The sequence below is a fragment of the Leptonotus elevatus genome, chromosome 17 (assembly GCF_054856555.1).
Source record: "Leptonotus elevatus isolate MCC_2025b chromosome 17, RoL_Lele_1.0, whole genome shotgun sequence".
Taxonomy (NCBI): domain Eukaryota; kingdom Metazoa; phylum Chordata; class Actinopteri; order Syngnathiformes; family Syngnathidae; genus Leptonotus; species Leptonotus elevatus.
This window is the reverse complement of record NC_141255.1, coordinates 12,413,165-12,430,368: the sequence shown is the minus strand read 5'-3', so window position 1 is coordinate 12,430,368 and position 17,204 is coordinate 12,413,165. Positions and strand designations below refer to the sequence as shown.

The 17,204-nt window shown below is 43.3% G+C and overlaps 4 protein-coding genes across 15 annotated transcripts; 3 read left to right on the top strand and 1 right to left on the bottom strand.

The window, feature by feature from the left end:
• Nucleotides 1-56: 56 nt before the first annotated feature.
• mrpl48 (mitochondrial ribosomal protein L48) lies at nt 57-2,077 on the top strand. Of its 3 annotated transcripts, none has more exons than XM_086059725.1 (8): nt 57-371; nt 734-762; nt 826-857; nt 936-1,024; nt 1,100-1,269; nt 1,355-1,457; nt 1,748-1,837; nt 1,918-2,077. In XM_086059725.1, exons 1-8 carry the CDS (start codon nt 351-353, stop codon nt 1,993-1,995), a joined length of 612 nt encoding a protein of 203 aa, XP_085915851.1. In that variant the 5' UTR covers nt 57-350; the 3' UTR covers nt 1,996-2,077. The 3 variants fall into 3 exon arrangements, with proteins under 3 accessions (XP_085915851.1, XP_085915850.1, XP_085915852.1); XM_086059724.1 differs by having other exon boundaries at nt 731-762; XM_086059726.1 differs by lacking the exon at nt 734-762.
• Nucleotides 2,078-2,312: 235 nt separating this feature from the next.
• On the top strand, nt 2,313-9,242 carry tec (tec protein tyrosine kinase). 2 transcript variants are annotated; one of them, XM_086059373.1, is made up of 17 exons: nt 2,313-2,410; nt 3,692-3,886; nt 3,964-4,068; nt 5,100-5,181; nt 5,250-5,378; nt 5,477-5,529; nt 6,100-6,269; nt 6,358-6,423; nt 6,515-6,569; nt 6,953-7,035; nt 7,106-7,239; nt 7,370-7,444; nt 7,956-8,127; nt 8,215-8,496; nt 8,570-8,688; nt 8,767-8,924; nt 9,006-9,242. In XM_086059373.1, the coding sequence occupies exons 2-17, from the start codon at nt 3,749-3,751 to the stop codon at nt 9,087-9,089; spliced, it is 1,905 nt and encodes a 634-aa protein (XP_085915499.1). In that variant the 5' UTR covers nt 2,313-2,410; nt 3,692-3,748; the 3' UTR covers nt 9,090-9,242. The 2 variants fall into 2 exon arrangements, with proteins under 2 accessions (XP_085915499.1, XP_085915498.1); XM_086059372.1 differs by lacking the exon at nt 2,313-2,410 and adding an exon at nt 2,476-2,557.
• A 1,277-nt stretch (nt 9,243-10,519) lies between these two features.
• On the bottom strand, nt 10,520-11,319 carry LOC147159962 (uncharacterized). Its single transcript, XM_086059385.1, has 2 exons — nt 10,801-11,319; nt 10,520-10,735 (listed from the first exon to the last, which is right to left on the bottom strand). The coding sequence occupies exons 1-2, from the start codon at nt 11,258-11,260 to the stop codon at nt 10,596-10,598; spliced, it is 600 nt and encodes a 199-aa protein (XP_085915511.1). The 5' UTR covers nt 11,261-11,319; the 3' UTR covers nt 10,520-10,595.
• LOC147159961 (leukotriene B4 receptor 1-like) lies at nt 10,579-17,161 on the top strand. Of its 9 annotated transcripts, none has more exons than XM_086059383.1 (9): nt 10,579-10,760; nt 10,828-11,039; nt 11,112-11,345; nt 11,746-11,935; nt 12,042-12,087; nt 12,734-13,289; nt 15,001-15,306; nt 15,868-15,948; nt 16,482-16,766. In XM_086059383.1, exons 5-9 carry the CDS (start codon nt 12,077-12,079, stop codon nt 16,512-16,514), a joined length of 987 nt encoding a protein of 328 aa, XP_085915509.1. In that variant the 5' UTR covers nt 10,579-10,760; nt 10,828-11,039; nt 11,112-11,345; nt 11,746-11,935; nt 12,042-12,076; the 3' UTR covers nt 16,515-16,766. The 9 variants fall into 9 exon arrangements, with proteins under 9 accessions (XP_085915509.1, XP_085915504.1, XP_085915503.1 ...); XM_086059378.1 differs by having other exon boundaries at nt 10,581-10,760; nt 16,623-16,916; XM_086059377.1 differs by lacking the exon at nt 15,868-15,948 and having other exon boundaries at nt 10,594-10,760; nt 12,737-13,289; nt 15,001-15,201; nt 15,266-15,306; nt 16,623-17,161.
• Nucleotides 17,162-17,204: the final 43 nt, after the last annotated feature.

Below are 17,204 nucleotides of genomic sequence, written 5' to 3'. Positions count from 1 at the left end.
TAATTTAAAACCCCAATCATGTTGCATCTACGGAAACACAAAAGCGACGTACCGGCTTCCGGTTAACACTTGCTACAGGTATCTAGATGTTCGAGAATTTTAAATATAACTTGTGTTATCGTGCTTTTAAGATTTTTATTTGAAAGATTTTTGGCTGGTTTACTTGAATTGTTTTGCTGAGAAAGTGCAATAAGGGGGGTGGACAGTAAAGTGGCACACATTTTGTCCTCTACATACACGGACACACAAAGACGACGTACCAGCGTCTGGTTAGCCTTAGCTCTCCTCCATGAGCTCTACCGGTTAGCACTATAGTGGGAGTCATCGTTGTGTTGCTGAACAGTACAATTATGAATCATGTTTTGCGAAAGGTATGTACTGTATATACAATACTTGACTTGGTTGTTTCGAATGGTCATCAACGTATGCTTCCTTCGCGACAGTGATCTGAATTGAGGTTTATATGGTTAAATAATGCCCCTACTAAGTCACATTTTTTGATTTGACATTTTTTTTTGCGTTGTAATAAGATGGAACAGGTGACATACAGTAGAGTATTTGCTTGGTGCGACTATGTGTTTGTCCCATTAGTTTCTCCACCAGTGGCCTCCCTTTTAATCAATATAGTACTGGCACAAAGCTTTGTAAACCCACACTTTTCGAAACTGCATAGTCATTTAAAAGACTACTTAACTGTAAACCATGACTGCTGATGTTTTGTTTAAATTAGCAGGTGCAAAGTCAAGCACTGTTACTCTGCAAGTAAGTACCCCACGTTACTCTTGTCAACTCTACTTTTGTGTTAACTCCTCCTTTTTGTCTTAGAACTCCAGCATGCTCCCGACTTCCAGCTTGGGGTAAGCGCACAAGAAAATGTGTGGTACTGTACGACCCTGGTGCATTGGTTACATGAGATGTTGATGTCTTGCGAGCAGGAGGCATGGCTCAAACTCAAGAAAGGCAATACAGAAGCTCTCCGACCGCTGGCATCGGGAGGTGGCGGCATCTCTTACCCAGAGAAGAGGTGAATGGCAGCCAGAAACATGAACGAGATCCCAGCATCACATCCTAGACATAATTCATCTTCATGTTCAACCAGACAAAGAAAAAGAAAGACCAGCATCAGATGCAGAGCATCACACCTGCCACAAATACGCAATACGGGACCCTCAACGTACATGTGTCAGGCTACGACATGACAACGGTGGAGCATTACGCTCAGCATATCCACAACCTGTGCAACCGGCTCAGCATCAGCGTAGCAGAGAGGTGACGTGACGCTGGAAAAATATATTTTTCATGTTCAAAAGCTGTCGACGTGAAATCTGGTGTACGTTGTGTTGTTCCCGCTCAGCTATGCACTGCCTACCCAAAGCACCGAGGTGATGCTGATACAGGAGAGCGGCACCAAGATGTATGTCGACTCTCTCCTGAAGACGCATAAACGTGTCATTCAGGTAATACGTGCACAGATATTTTCCAAGTGGTATATTTTCATAGCACTGCAGTTAAAAAAACAACAACAATAAATTCATCTCTGTCCACATGACAATGCATCATGCTCAGCATTTCAGCCAGAGTGCTGAAAAATGTCACATGGTTTTGTTTCTGCGATTTAGCTCATTGCTCCTTCTGTTGTGCTAACCTTGACCACAGGGGGCAGCACTGTAAAATATAATCATGCTTGCATAAATTTAAAAGAAAACACACACCACTACTCTTGACTCAGTAAATGCAACACACACAGTTGAGCAGCCTGAAGGCCACGTTGTGTCCTGTCTTGATGGACGTCCTAGTGAAGAACCAGCCGGAGGGGGTCCACCTGTCAGTGAAGGAGGTGAGTTGGCTTTCATGGACGGCCTCCTCGCCCGCATGTCAAATATATTGTGTTTCAATTTGTCGTTTTTTTGCCCCCAGCACACGGAGGCTGACTTCCTGGCCCGCTTCAAGGCGCGACCCGAGGTGGAGAATCTCGTGGCTAAGATGGGCCAATAGGCTCTGTGCAAAGAATTGGTGCTTGTGTGTATTTTTTGTTGTTGTCATTTAAAAATAAAATCACGTCTGCTATTTTCTGTAAGTGTTTTTCTTGTGTTACTCATGGGGGCAAAAGTAGTGATTATCATGTATGAGTCTGTGAATTAATAATTGATTTGAGTTGAACATTTACTCACCCACTTTGTGTTCAGAGTCTTTGTCTTTGGCAGGAAGTTGACCTGGACCAATGCATGTGTGTGTCAAACACATGCTTCAAAAAGAGAAGTGAAAGTTGCAAATTACATGTGCCACACGTCATTTTTGGGGGGCAGTTTCATCAGCTTTAAAAGCTACTCTTGGTTTGAGAAACAGCGTGGAAAAAGGAGAAAATCCAGCACAAGACAGCTGTGACACCCACACCTGTGGTGCCCAATGTGTAAGTCATTTATCATGTATTTGGATTGATGGGCACATTCAAGAACAAAATCTAGTCTATGCTGTGATTGAATTTGTCAGTCCATCTCCATCTTTCATTTTCTCTGTCCCACACGTTCTCTCTCGCCGCTGCGGGGCACGATGAAGGGTGAGCAAAAGTTTATCTTCTGTATACTGAAGGCAAGCCTATTTTTTTATGCAAATATTTTTCAGTGTCAAATATTCTTTCAATGAAGTGACTGTATTTAGCATATAAGCAGCAGAACCAAAAGCAATAGCTCTCAGGGATGCGGTTCAAGACACTATGACATAATTGCTTTTGTTTTGTAATGCTGAAAGCCAAGAGATTAAATCAGTCATCAAGTTTTTTTTTTTTTTGTAATTAAAAAGATCGTTTACAATATAAAATGGTAATTTTTGTTGTTGTTCAGTAGGGAGATGCTGACATATCAGCTAGATGCTAACCATGCTAATTAGCCTTTATGTGCCTTGCTAGGTGTTGGTTGATTACAGCTTATGGCATGTGTTCGGAATTGCTTACTCCCTCCGTAAATGCTAATTAGCAACCTTTATTTTGTGGAATTTATTGTTAACTTATTTGTTGTACGGGAAAATAGTTTCGAAACATTTCAGCGCATGTTCATTATATCATTGCAGTCGCATAATTGCAACATAGCCTACTGGATCAACGTCAACCAGCGGAACTTCTGTAGCAAATAGATTTTAAGATGTACTTGTTTAAAAAAATTCAAACATAGCACTTAGATGGATCTAATATTTGCTGAAAACTCATCTATTGCTGTTTTTGTGCTCAGGTCAAACCAATAAAAGTATTACTTTGGCGCCATCTGGTGGAATCTATGTGTTGTTAAATTTACTTCATTTATGTTAAGGTTTTTTTCCCCGTCTGTTTGAGATGGCCTATTTAGTGGTGGGTGGTCCTTCAAGTCACATTTAAAAGTAAAAGTATGTTTCAACTTCTGTCAGCTACCCAACAGCAAATGTGAGACTTTGTTGTTAATTTTTCCGAGTTCCATAAAGTTGACTATTCTGTGTATGCATGGTAAAATTTGAGTTTAATGACTTGGTCATTTGTAGAAAGTGATCGGGTTGGAAGGTCACAGACGATAGATTGATGTTCAACACTGAACGCGAAAAACTTTGCCAGAGCCGGTCAGAGACTGCGGATGAGCGGAATGTGGCCCACGGGCCGTTCTTAATTGCTGAGTGCCGACATATGTGCTGGAGTAACCGTTTGACAAGCTCACGGTTGTCCCTGCAGCCAAGGTAGAGTCAAATGTCCTGTGTCAGCGATGAGGTGACGTGAGTCGAGTTCAAGATGAGTGGCGAGCCGCTGTTGGAGGAGAAGCTGATCAAGCGATCGCAGCAAAAGAGGAGGATGTCTCCGCTCAACTACAAGGAGAGGCTGTTTGTCCTGACCAAGAGCAATCTCAGCTACTATGACGGCAGGGCGGAGGTAACGCTCCTTTTTTTTGTCATCATACGCATGCGCACAGGAAGCCCAACGAGGAAGTTGTGTTCTTATGTCCACAGAAAAAGTGTCAGAGAGGCTCCATCGAGCTGAGTCGCATCCGATGTGTGGAAGTCGTCAAGGATGAGTGCGGGCTCAACCCCTGCCAGAACAAATACCCTTTCCAGGTATGCTGTACGAGCTCATTGATGACAATGCAGATCTTTTCAAACGTTACCAACACTGAAATATGAGCCAACCACTCATATATATATATATTTTTAAACAAGAGTCAGTTTATAGTCCGCCGTTAGTTACATTGCATCTATTTATATATATATATATATATACATATATATATATATATATATATATATATAAAAAATTAAAAAATAAATAAAAATTAAAATAAAAAAAGTTACATTGCATCTAGAAAGTATTCAACTCACGTAACTTTTTACACATTTCAGCCTGTTTCTGAAATTGAATGAATTTTTGCCTCAAAATTCTAAACACAACACATCTCTAAATTAATGTGCTAAAAGTATATATATATATATATATATATATATATATAGTCAACCCAATTAATAGTGTGTTTTTGGAATTTGAATTAAGCAGAAGTATATATCAATATCAAGGGGCGGCCATTTTACCATTTGCTGTCGACTGTAAATGACATCACATTGCTTAAGGGTTCACGTAACGACCAATCATGGCTCACCTGTTTTCTAGGTTTGGTCGTGTGACATTTGCAAGTTGAGCCATGAGCAACTTTGATGTCATTTTCAATCGACTGCAAGTGGCAAAATGGCCGCCCTCTGAGATGGATCATCAAAATAATAAAAAATTGCAGCATAAGAAATGTGCCTACGCATGTTCATTTCATGTTGTACAAGGTCATTATGGCTATCTTTTTTTTTTTTAATGAGATCAATTCCTTTTTGATTTCTAGCCACCACAAGTAATTATATTATTAGACAACTACTTCACTTGTAATCACAAGCCCTCCCAAAATGCCAGTAGTACTAATCATGGGTGGGTAGAGTAGTCAAAAATTGTGCTTAAGAGTGCTGTAAGTTGAGAAAAAAAAATACTAATTTTGTTACGTGGCTGTATCAGCATTTAAACTACTCTCAGTACAATGCTTGTCAAACGTTACTCATGTCAATTGTAAGGGTGCAAATGTTACTACCCATGTTTGAAAACAATTCTACAGGTGGTGCACAACACGAACACACTGTATGTGTTCACGCCAAGCCACGACCGCAGGAGTGCTTGGGTCCAGCGAATCAAAGAGGGTTAGTCCCTGTTTGCTTTTCTCAGCATTCAACGCAAACCGTGATGACGTTCATGCGCGTGCGTGCAGAGATCCGAGACAACCAGGAGATCCTGACCAAGTTCCACCCGCAGTTCTGGTGGGAAGGCGAGTGGCTGTGCTGCCGTCAGGTGGAGAAGCAGGCCCCCGGCTGCGAGGAGTACAACCCGTTTGGAGATGGTGAGCGGCCACCTTTCTATCAATCCAAAGGGTTGCACAAACCGTACAATATCATTCAGTCAGTTGCTCATCTTCCGCTTTCTGTTCCTCTTTCGTAGCTTCCAGGAAACCGCTACCCCCGATTCCCGCTGAGGACGGCACATACGGCAGGGTAACCAACGCCCCGCTCACGCGCTCACTTTCACTGCTCTCCCCTCCTATGGAGGACCAAAAATGCTGAAATAAATAAAGATGGGAAATTAAAAAAATTTTTTTTTAAATACAAACATAAACAGAAATAAAAACAAACGGTATATATAAATAAAAGTAAAAAAAAAAGAGATTCAAAACAAAAATAAATGTGGAAATAAACACAAAAATAAATAAATATATATAAATAGAACTAATGTCAACCAATAAATAAAAAGGCACGCTTAGGACCGCCCCCTCATTTGAATAACTTTCATGACAGCGTCTGCAGCATGAATTAAATGAGAGCAGAGCCTTCTTATTAATTTATTATTTAAATCTATTTGTATATTTATTGTATTTATTTTAATTTTTTGAGTCTTATTTATTTTATTTATATGTGTGTGTGTATATATATATATATATATATATATATATTTTTTTTTTCATTTATATATTTTTTGTATATATTTTTTTTAATTATATTTTTTATATCCATTTTTATTTTTTGGGGGGCATTTTTTTGTGGTCCTCGATACCCTCCCTCCTCCAGAACCCACGGCCGCCCTCTCCCGAGGCGTGCGACTGCGCTGAGGACACGGTGGTGGCGCTTTACGACTTCGCTGGCAGCGAGCAGCACGACCTCCGGCTTGTCAAAGGCGACGAATACGTCATCGTGGAGCGTTGTGACGTCAACTGGTACAAAGCACGCAACCAGGACGGGTACGTTGGGAACACCTTGTCACGTCTAGGCGACACCGTCGTCATCATCATCATCTCTCCGCACACACTCCCGTTCCTCTTCCTCCAGGGAGGAAGGCTACATCCCGAGTAACTACGTCACTGAGAAGAAATCCGGGAACCTGGCGCAGTTTGCGTGAGTTTTAATTATTAGACAGCTGACGGGTGTAAAAGCTTCCAGATGAATGTATGTGTGTTATTGTGCGTGTCTCTGTCACGGGTGCAAGCTGGTACAGCAAACATGTCAACAGGAATAAGGCTGAGGAGCTCCTGCGGAAAGAGGTGAGGACTTCTGGGTATCCTTTTTTGAGATATTTTCCATGATTGTTCTTACAGCTCCTGTTTAAAGGGGAATTTAACCAAAAAGAATGTTTACAATATGTTCTAAAACGATATTCAGATTAATATTGCTTTGTGGAATATAAATTAATTAATATAAATTAAGCAGCAAAATCAGGGGGCGGCCATTTTGCCACTTGCTTTTGCCCTTTAACTGCATGCATGTATGCATAGCAGATAGTATTTTCTGTTTTTTTGTGGTCAAATAAATTGAAATGTGTTTTCATAAGTTTATATATATAATTTTTATTACAGGTGGGACTGAAACATCCCTGCAATAATAGGGGTTTCCCCTGTCTTATTTCCGTCTGTGTCGCCCCCTACAGGACAAAGAAGGTGCCTTCATCGTCAGAGAGTCCAGCACTCGGGGATCTTACACGGTGTCGCTCTACACCAAGTTCTTGGCAGGGTGAGTGCCACGCACTCGCGCCTGTTGCCCTGACGGATGACAGCGACACATTTGTCATGTTGTTCCGCAGGGAGGGAGGCGGCGCCATTAAACATTACCGCATCAGGGAGACCAAAGGCTCGCCCAAACAGTTTTACCTGGCGGGCAAGCACGTGTTCCCATCCATCGCAGAGCTCATCACGTACCATCAACACAACGCGGCAGGTGCCCCCCAACCCCCCCCCCCCCCCACACACACACACGGCCATTATGAAAGACTCAATTACAAACCTTTTGTCACATACAATACATGACTTGCATTGTAAAAATAATCGAACAACTCTCATCACGTCAGGGCTTGTTACCAGATTACGATATCCTGTCGGGAAACAGGACAGGTCTGCTCCATCCACAGCCGGCTTCAGTTACGGTGGGACTTTTTTTTCTTTTTCTTTTTTTTTAAAGGGAAAGTCAACCGTAAACATTTCTTGACAATAATATGTTATATGTGACCTCACTAGTCTAAACGTGACATTCTGATTAATATTACTTTTGTGGAATATGCAGCAAAATCCAGCCGTATTTTATCCATATCGGATATATTGCTGTCGCCTGAAGATGACATCACAGTTGCTCATGGGTCAGGTAACAACCAATCACCTGTTTTCTAAAGCTGAACTGTGATTGGTTGTTACTTGAGTCCTGAGCAACTTTCATTTTCAATTTTCACTCGACAGCAAGTGGCAAAATGGCCGCCTTCTGATATTGATAAGAATTGCTGGATTTTACTGCTTCACTCATATTCCATCAACGCAATATTAACCAAAATACCGTATTTAGACAAGTGGGCGCTGCATAGAACGTCTCAAGAATTTTTCAGTGGAGGTTGGCTTCCCCTTTAAATATATATATGATGCTGATCTGGCTCGAACCCCTTCCAGAGAAGTGGGAGATCAACCCGAGCGACCTGACCTTCATGAAAGAGCTCGGCAGCGGTCAGGCCGGGGTGGTGCGGCTGGGCATGTGGAGGGCTCAGCACAAAGTTGCCATCAAGGCCATAAAGCGGGGCGCCATGTTTGAAGAGGACTTCATCGAGGAGGCCAAGGTCATGATGTACGTTGGAAAGATGACCAGGAGTATTTGGCCGAGCGCATTTCTAGACAATTGCATTCTTCCCGGCGGCTCTTGTCGTCCCTGCAGGAAGTTGTCTCATCCCAAGCTGGTGCAGCTGTACGGCGTGTGCAGCCAGCAGCGGCCCATCTACATCGTGACCGAGTTCATGGAGCACGGCTGCCTGCTGGACTTCCTGCGCAGTCGGCGAGGCGGCACCGAAGCCGCCTCGCTGCTGAGTGTCTGCCTGGACGTGTGCGAGGGCATGCAGCACTTGGAGAGCAGCAGCTTTATTCACCGAGATCTGGGGGCCAGGAACTGCCTGGTGAACGACGCCCTGGTGGTCAAGGTGTCTGACTTCGGCATGGCCAGGTGAGCCTGGCCTCTCTCGCCGCCCGCCAAGCGCATGAAGCAGCGTTGACATGTGTCCCTCTGTGTCGCGTAGGTACGTTTTGGACGACCAGTACACCTCGTCGTCGGGCTCCAAGTTCCCTGTGAAGTGGTCGCCTCCGGAAGTCTTCAACTTCTGCAGATACAGCAGCAAGTCTGACGTCTGGTCCTACGGTCAGACGCCACAACAGACCATAAGCCTCGCGTGGATCTTCTTGTACGCTCAGCAAATGTGGTCGATTCTCTTCTCAGGTGTGCTGATGTGGGAGGTGTTGACTGAAGGCCGCATGCCATTTGAGCAGAGTGACAACCATGAGGTCGTTGCCTTGGTAACAAAGGGTCACCGCCTCCCTTGGCCCAAACTTGCCTCGGCGACAATCTATGACATCATGCAGCTGTGCTGGCAGGAGGTCAGCCCACCCCACGTGCATTACGTCTTTTTTTGTTTTGTTTTAGGTACACATGAATGATTCCTTTTGCTTTGTCCGCAGAGACCTGAGGACCGTCCATCTTTCTCGCAGCTTTGCCTCATGATCTCTGATGTTCTGGAGGGTGACGTCGCGCTCGCCAACTGACAGGCTGTCATCATTCCACGCCACGTGCAGCGGCGGTAAACGGCTCAACAGAACAGAAGTCACTCCTTTTTGGACTCCTCCAGTCAACAATACATTGTTTTTGAAAACAAGCTTGAGATACAAGTGACCTGACTTAGGAGTTTTTCCAGGTACAAACTCTCGTCCATTTTTTTGGGGGGGGGGGGGGGTTGTATGCTTTGACTTGTGAGCAGACATTTGAGATACGAGCACTGCATGGAGGCAGTCATGTAAATTTACTTCACAATAAGCAACAGCTTGGAGGAGGAGAAAAGAGACTTCAAGATGATCCCTCTCCCAGTTCAGAACATAAAGACAATTACATGTTGTGTATTTCAAACGTCCAAATAATGTTGCCCTGAAATTGTCTTTGCAAGCTAAACGTGAACGCATAAGGGGAAAACTCAATTTTTTTTTATAAATACGTTCTATTTAAAAAGTTTTAAGTATCCCAAAGACGTATTTATACGTTATGTTTTTTATGCTAGAACATTCAGAGGGCTTTGATGCAGCCTCTCAATTGCAAAGAACGATTGAAGAAATGGCAGTTATTACACAAACGGCCAGCAGGTGGCAGCAGAGCAAAAGAGATCAACCAGGGGCCAAGTTGGGGAATTTTTTTTATAAATAGATTTGTGACTAATGATGAAACTATTATTCTAATGCTAATTGCTGCAAAACGTAAACAGATAGAAACATACTTTTTTTTCCTGATGAAAGTAGAGACTAATCTTTCTTTTGGTAGGTTCCATGTTTTTGTAGCAATAGAACACAATATTCCGTGGGCCTTGCAAAATCAGTCAAAATCCAGTAAAACAGCCGGGAGTGAAGGGGATTGCTTCTGTGAAAATGGCTGGGAGCGAATGAGTTAAACAAGGGATATTTGAACACATGCAGACGGATGATATCACAACACGTACTTGCATATATTTTTGTCCTCTGCGAAGAACATCTAATATTGCAACTTAGTGAGTCACTGAAAGTCATGTTGACTCGTCTGTCTGTCTGCATGACTTAATCATACTGCCGCCAAAAAAAAACTTAGAATTATTTTTTTTTTAGTATTTTTTTTAGTATTTTTTTTTTTACAAAGTACAGTATTGTATTTGTTTAAAAAAAAAACCACATACATACAAAAAAAAAATTTGGGGGGGTGGGGTGAGGTAAGAATGGATTATTGATACTATCATGTATTTGAATGAAGAATGATGATTTCAGGTATCAGTGTTTTGACTAATGAATGTCAAGGAGCCAATTCAACTTGATCATGAGGCGCCACTATATTGAATTCTCAAAACGAGAGTCAAGATCACATTCGGGCTATTAAAATGACTGTAATAAGAAATATGCGGCATTGTTTCTTATTCCATCCCAACCAATCCCTTCAAAATGTCCTTTTTAATTTCACTCATGCAAGCACAATTTGATGCAAACCGTAAAAGAAGCACATTTTTTTGTGGCCACTTCTGCTCCTTTTGGTGTGAAATGTCATAGCAGCGTCAGTGAGAGCAAGTAGCCGGCGGCAATTGCTGCCGCTGCGACTGCTGCCGCCGCAACTAGGAGGAGTCCCTTGAGGATGTGTGCATTATCCGCCCGGGGACTCGCCGGCGTCCCGTCGACCGCGCTGGCTGCAAAGACAACACACAAGCTCAGGTGCTATTTCTGTTTCATGAAGCCATTTTTTTAGGCCTACCTGTGACGATAACTCGATATTTTCCAGATTTCACGCCGGTGCTGGTGTTGACTTGACACTGGTACACGCCCGAGTCTTCCATTCGCAATCTGGACAGTTGCAGGCTTATTTGTCCCCGTCTCAAAGCGTCCCTGTTGCACTGCACGCGGCCTACCAAATGGACCGCCACGCCGTCCCGTAATTGAAAGAGGACGGTGACCTCGCCCTCCCTCAAGAGCTCGCAGTGGATCCGAAGCGAGGTGAGGGACATGTTGGGGTGGCTGCTGAACTTCCAGCCCAGAGTGATGTTGTCGTTTTCTCGCGCCCGGTAGGAGTCCCGAGTCCCATTCACGTCTAATCCCCCCGGAGGAGGCAACGCGACGGCCGATCGCTCAGGAATGGTCGTGTCGGAGGAAGACGTCTCACAAACGCAGCTGGACGTCAGGCTAATGAGAAGAGTGAACCGGAAGATCGTCATCATCTCATCATCGTCACCCGAAGTTGAATGTTGGAGATGTCTGGAGATCAAGTGAATTTTGACAGCTCTAGTGACACCTGGAAAATGGGTGTGTTCCCATCAGACAGGCCATTCCTAACTACCCCCCCCCCCTTTTTTTTTTATGTATGTACATTTCAAAAGTTAAGCTTCTCTCAGGCCCGGAGCTATGTGCCAACACGTCATTGCGACATCGCCTGATGTGAATGTTTACAATGCATTGGAAGTGCATAGAATGTTGAAGCAATCCCTCTAAAAAGTTTGAATTGCTATCTCGGTCGAATACAATTGGAAAAGCCTTTATGAGGTATGGCTTGCAAGGACGGTGCATTTGCGGAATAAGCAACACTTGGAGTCTTTAGCTGTCATGCGCCTCGTCCGCGGGAACAGAACCAGTCTTTCCATTTCAAAGGAATAACATTGAATGCACATCTGAATATTGTCTCACAATCCTCTCCGTCTGCGTTTAGGACACTCGACATCAAAGTAGGCGTTGCGGTGGAGAGGAGGCACCTCCCTCTCCCAGCCTGCGTGCTGCAGCAGGCGTGACTCCTTGACGGGCCAGTGGGAGGGAGCAAAGGTTAAAAAGAGGCACTGCGACGTCGACGTTCTCAGAATTCTTTACAGGGCGCCGTCAGTTTTCCTTTTGGAATTCAACAGGTGAGTCTTGGCCGCCTTTTCTGTTTACCCGTGGGAGCGTTTGCGTATCCATTTTCCGTGGCTCCCGATTTGAGCAGGGTGTGTTGCTGCCATGATTCCTTTGCAGGTTGTGAGTCACAAGAAACTGAAACACACCCACGCATGAGACAAAGGTGATTGCGCAATGTTTTAGTTTCTGTGTGGTGGAGAATGAGTATGTGAGCGAAATGCGGGATGTTTTAAAAAGCGCCCAGGACTGGTGACCCAAAAGATAACTTTCAAACCCACCTGCACGTCGACAAAGGTGGCTGCTTCACCATGGCAACACGCCTGCTCGCAATGCTCTGAGCATCTGACACTTCCTGGCGTCGCCGTGCTGGAGCAAACTTCCTGCACTCTATAAACTGTTGGGTCAAAAGTAACCCAATTATGGATCAAATATGCGTCAATTTGACCCAATATAAATGACCCAAGTAAAGGATCTGACCAATATTAATAACTTGTTTTACGCTGAAAGATCCATTTCTTGACTCAAAGTTGGGTCAAATCGACCCAAGCAGAAGATCGGTCCATTTTTGACTCGTAACTGTTTTTAGTGTGGGATTTTGTTTTTCTTTCCCAAGCCCAGGGTGACCCAATTTGAAGACGACAATCAAATGTTGCTCAACCCCAAGCATGTCTGGTCCGGACTCTGGAATTAGGAGTCTCTGTTAAAACCCGTCAAGCTCACACCTCCCTCTGCACAAACACACTTGACAAAACCTGCTCACGCTCAGCCATGTTGTGGGTATTTCTCTCTCTTTTTTTTTTTTTACTCAGCAGCTGCGCCCCGATGGCGCCAGCCAACAGCTCCACGCACCTGCTGAAGAACGAGAGCATCGTGGACAGCACGACCTCCACCGCCGTGGGCGCGCTCATCCTCAGCCTGGTCTTCCTCGTGGGCTTCCCCGGCAACCTTTTCGTCATCTGGAGCATCCTGGCCCGGGCCCGAAAGCAAACCGTCACCACCGTCCTCCTCCTCAACCTGGCCATCGCCGACGGTTCGCTGATGGCGCTGACGCCGTTCTTCATCGCCTACCTGGTGATGAAGAGGTGGGTGTTCGGGACGGTGATGTGTAAGGTGCTCTTCTACCTGTGCCTGGCCAACATGTATGCCTCCATCTACATCATCACCTTCATGAGCCTCTATCGACTGCTGGCCGTGCTGCGGCCGCACCGCGTAAGCGCCATGGTGGGCCACAGGACGGTGACGTGGACGCTGGCGCTCATGTGGGCGCTGGTGGCGGGCGCCTCCGTGCCCGCCGTCATCTTCCGCGACGTGAGGACAAACGCCGGCCGCGCCATCTGCAACTCCTACCATGACGACGACAGTCACGTGAGTTCTCTCTGATTTTTTTTTTCTCCTTTCAATAAAAAGAAAAGACAGACTAAAAGAAATGGAAATGAAGGAAATGGACACCATTCAAGTGGATCAGAGTGTCTATAAATGGCTACTTTTGTAAGATGCAGTGGATATAAAGTCGACACCCCCCCTGTTGAAATGTATTTGATTGGGAAAAAATGGTAACAGCAAATGAGCCAGAGTAACCATTATAATGCAATAGTTGACATTGGTGTCATATGTTAAGATTAGTAGGCTAGTTTAATAGAAGTTGTAGGATTTCGCTCAAGAAAAGAGTGGACAAGGAGGTGAGATTGATGTGCAGACAATGTGTATTGAATAAAGAAAATTAAATGACCCAGATAAATTATTTCAAAACTTTGTCCATCTTTGGTTGTGTACATACTCCTTGGGTATGTAAACTTATGAGCGCAACTGTATAATGTGACCTGAAACTTAGGGAGGGCCAAAAACGGCAAAATAAAAAATACACAAACGTGTATATTAACAACTGATATAAAAAAAACATAATAAAAAAAATGAAATACAAAAAATAAATATAAATGGAAATAAAACAACAATATGTATACATAAAAGTAAAAATAAATAGAAAAATAAAAAACGCGATTCAAAAAATTAAACTAAATGCGGAAATAAATACAAAAATAAATATATAAATAGAATTAAATGTCAATCAATAACTAAGTACGCTCTGCTTTCATATTTATTTATTTCATGCTCCAGGCGCTGACATATTGATCAACCAATAAGCAGAGTTCAACCCAAGACGGACTTAGGACCACCCCCTCATTTGAATAACATTTCATGACTCATTTCAAGCTGACAGCGTCTGCAGCATGAAATAAATAAATATGACAGCAGATACTTTTTATGTATTGATTGATATCTATATATATATATTTTGTATTTATGTCCATATTTATTTCATTAGGTTTTTTTTCTTCTTATTTTATTTATTTATGTACATACATATTTTGTTGTTGTTTTTATTTCTAATTATGTATTTTTTGTATTTAATTTTTGAATTATATTTGTATATCCGTATTTATTTATTATTTTGGCATGTTTGGAAGTAATTTAAAGGGCCTTTGATTAACCCCAAATCAATTTTAAATATACCACGACGGGGATCAGTGGTATGGTGGTCGTCTCCCAATCCAGAGGTTGTGGGTTCGATCCCAAGCCATTGTGACCATGTCGAAGTATCCTTGAGCAAGATACTGAACCCGCAGTTGCTCCTGATGCTGCGTCATCAGTAGGTGAACGGGTAGTCGAATGTAAAGCGCTTTGAGCGCCTTTTATGGTGGAAAAGCACGATCTAAATGAAGTACCATTTTTAGCAGACTCCTGATGTTTTCGTGCTAATGCTCTCAGCTCTTTGGAACTGTTTGTAATTCACTGTCCATATGGTGTACTTTTGGTGATGAGCTGTCTGTTTTGCCTTTGCGTCAAAACATACTTGGAATTATGGCGTCATAGTTCAACCTTTATTTCATTAGACCATAACAAAATCTCCCAAGTGTGTTTGGTGAGATTTGTTATGTTCCAAAAAATGGGGGGGGGGGGGGTAATGTCAGGAAAAAGTCCACTGAAACAGCTGAACTTAATTAGATTATTTATTTCCTAGTTGTAATAGGGTGAGCACTCTCTACACAACATTCACAGGAGGTTGTGTCTTGTGCAGACGGTCATCCAGTACATGCTGGAGCTGGTTTTGGGCATCCTGATCCCGTACAGCATCGTGGTGGTCAGCTACATCTGCATCCTGCGCCGCATTCGACAGACCAAATTCCGCCGACGCATCCGTAGCGAGAAACTCATCCTGGCCATCGTGGTGACCTTCTGCGTCTTCTGGCTGCCCTACCACATCGTCAACATAGTGCAAGTACGTCGTGCAACCGGCACATGTGGAGTCCATACAAGCATTTACGTGCCATTTGTGTCCTTAGGTCACGTGGGCGCTCTGTCCCGATGGTTCGGTCAAAACAACGTAAGCCGTCATGCGTTTTTTTCAAATATTTGAGCCTTTGTTGTTTCGATTATGATCGGAAGTGAGGCTTGGTTGTTGTTTTTCGGCTATGCCAGCATCTTCACTCTTCCTTTTGGATTGGGGATCTGAAGTTTTGCCTTTCAGTTTCTTTTCCTTAGCCCAGCTTGCCAATTATGGAGTAAGATCACTGTCAAAAGACGTATCCGTGATAAACGTTTCTTTTGCGTAAAAAACGAAGGCGTATCTGTGATAGTTTCGTATCCATGATATACGATTCATATCTGTAATAGTAATGTTTTGTATGTTCGCGTGTCAAAATTGTGTGTGTGTGTGTATGATTTTTTTTCTTGTGAGTACGAATCAAAATTATGCGTGTGAATTTTTTTCTTGCGGATACACTCCTCGGTTGTGAATACGCCTCCACTGCTGTGGATACGAATCCAGAACATGCAAATTAGGATGACGTCACAGGCAGGTCACAGGGGAAACTATTCGAGCTGCGATTCCTCCACCTCTGCCTGTGACAAAAAAGTGTTTTGTTTTTTTGCATGCGCCAAGAAGATAGAAGATCGCAAAAATGGCGGACGCGTGCGCGGTTTGGATGGGGCTTCTCACAGCTCAGGTCAAGCGTCATCTCAGCAGGTAATGTTAACAACGTCAATATCCAATTAATTTAATATAAATGTTTTTTATTTTATTGTATTTTTTTTTAAAATAATACAATTAAATAGAATAAAATAAAAAGCGTCATCGCAGCATGTAATGTTAACAGCGTCAGTATCCAATTTATTTAATATAAATGTTTTTTTATTTTATTTTAATATTATTTTTAAAATAATAAAATAAAACAAACATTAAATAAAATAAAAAGTGTCATTGCAGCAGGTAACGTTAACGTCAGTATTCAATAAAAACATTTTTTTTAATATTATTTTAAATACGCATTTTTGCGATCTGTCTTCATGCAAAAAAAAGAAGAAATCTTGGCGCAGGCGAAGGAATCGCAGCTCGACTAGTCGTATCCGCAGGGAAAAAAATCCACACATGCACAATTTTGATCCGTACTCACAAGAAAAAAATTCACACACATTTTTGACATGCGAACACACGAAACATTACTATTACGGATACGAAACGTTTATCACGGATACGCCTTTGTTTGTTTGTTTTTACAGATACGCCTTTTTGACAGTGATCTTACTCCATAGCCAATCTACTTGGCCTCAACCAGGAACTCCTTAAGTGTTTTGATTCTGGCTTTTCATGATGTCCGTTTCATCTCTAACTGCCATTCATGAGAGCTTGTCATCCAAAAGGCTGGCGAGAATCTGGCACCGGAGCCGCGCGGTCACGTCCTCCGTGGCCTTCATCAGCAGCTGCGCCAACCCGGTGCTGTACTTCTTCGCCGGCAAGTCATACATCCGGCGCGAGGGTCTGGCCTTCATGGCCCGCCTGTTTGAGGCGGCTGGTCTGGATTCGGTCAGCAGGAAGAGTCGTCAGAACAGCCAGAACAGCCGCGACAAGGACAAAGAGGCGGATGGCGTCATGCTGAAGGACAAAGTTCAGGAGTCCAACTCCAGCTTCACTGTCAAAGCGCTGAAGCCTCAGACGTGACGTTGGAGCCTCAGACGTCACGCCGCGGCTGGCTGACGTTTTTTTTCTTTTTTGTTTCTTATGCCATTGGCACAGTGAGCTGTCCCGATGAACAGTGAAGACGGCAAACTGTTGCCGTGTTGGAGCTCAAAAACATTTGACATCCATTTTTCCTGCCATGTTGTTGTGCTGGACTGTCTTATGCAAATATGTTTGTGTGGCAGAAAAGGTACAAATAAACAAAATGGAAAGTTTTGTTCCAGCTGCTCTGCAACAAATGTTAAAAAAAAAAAAGAAAGTCAAAA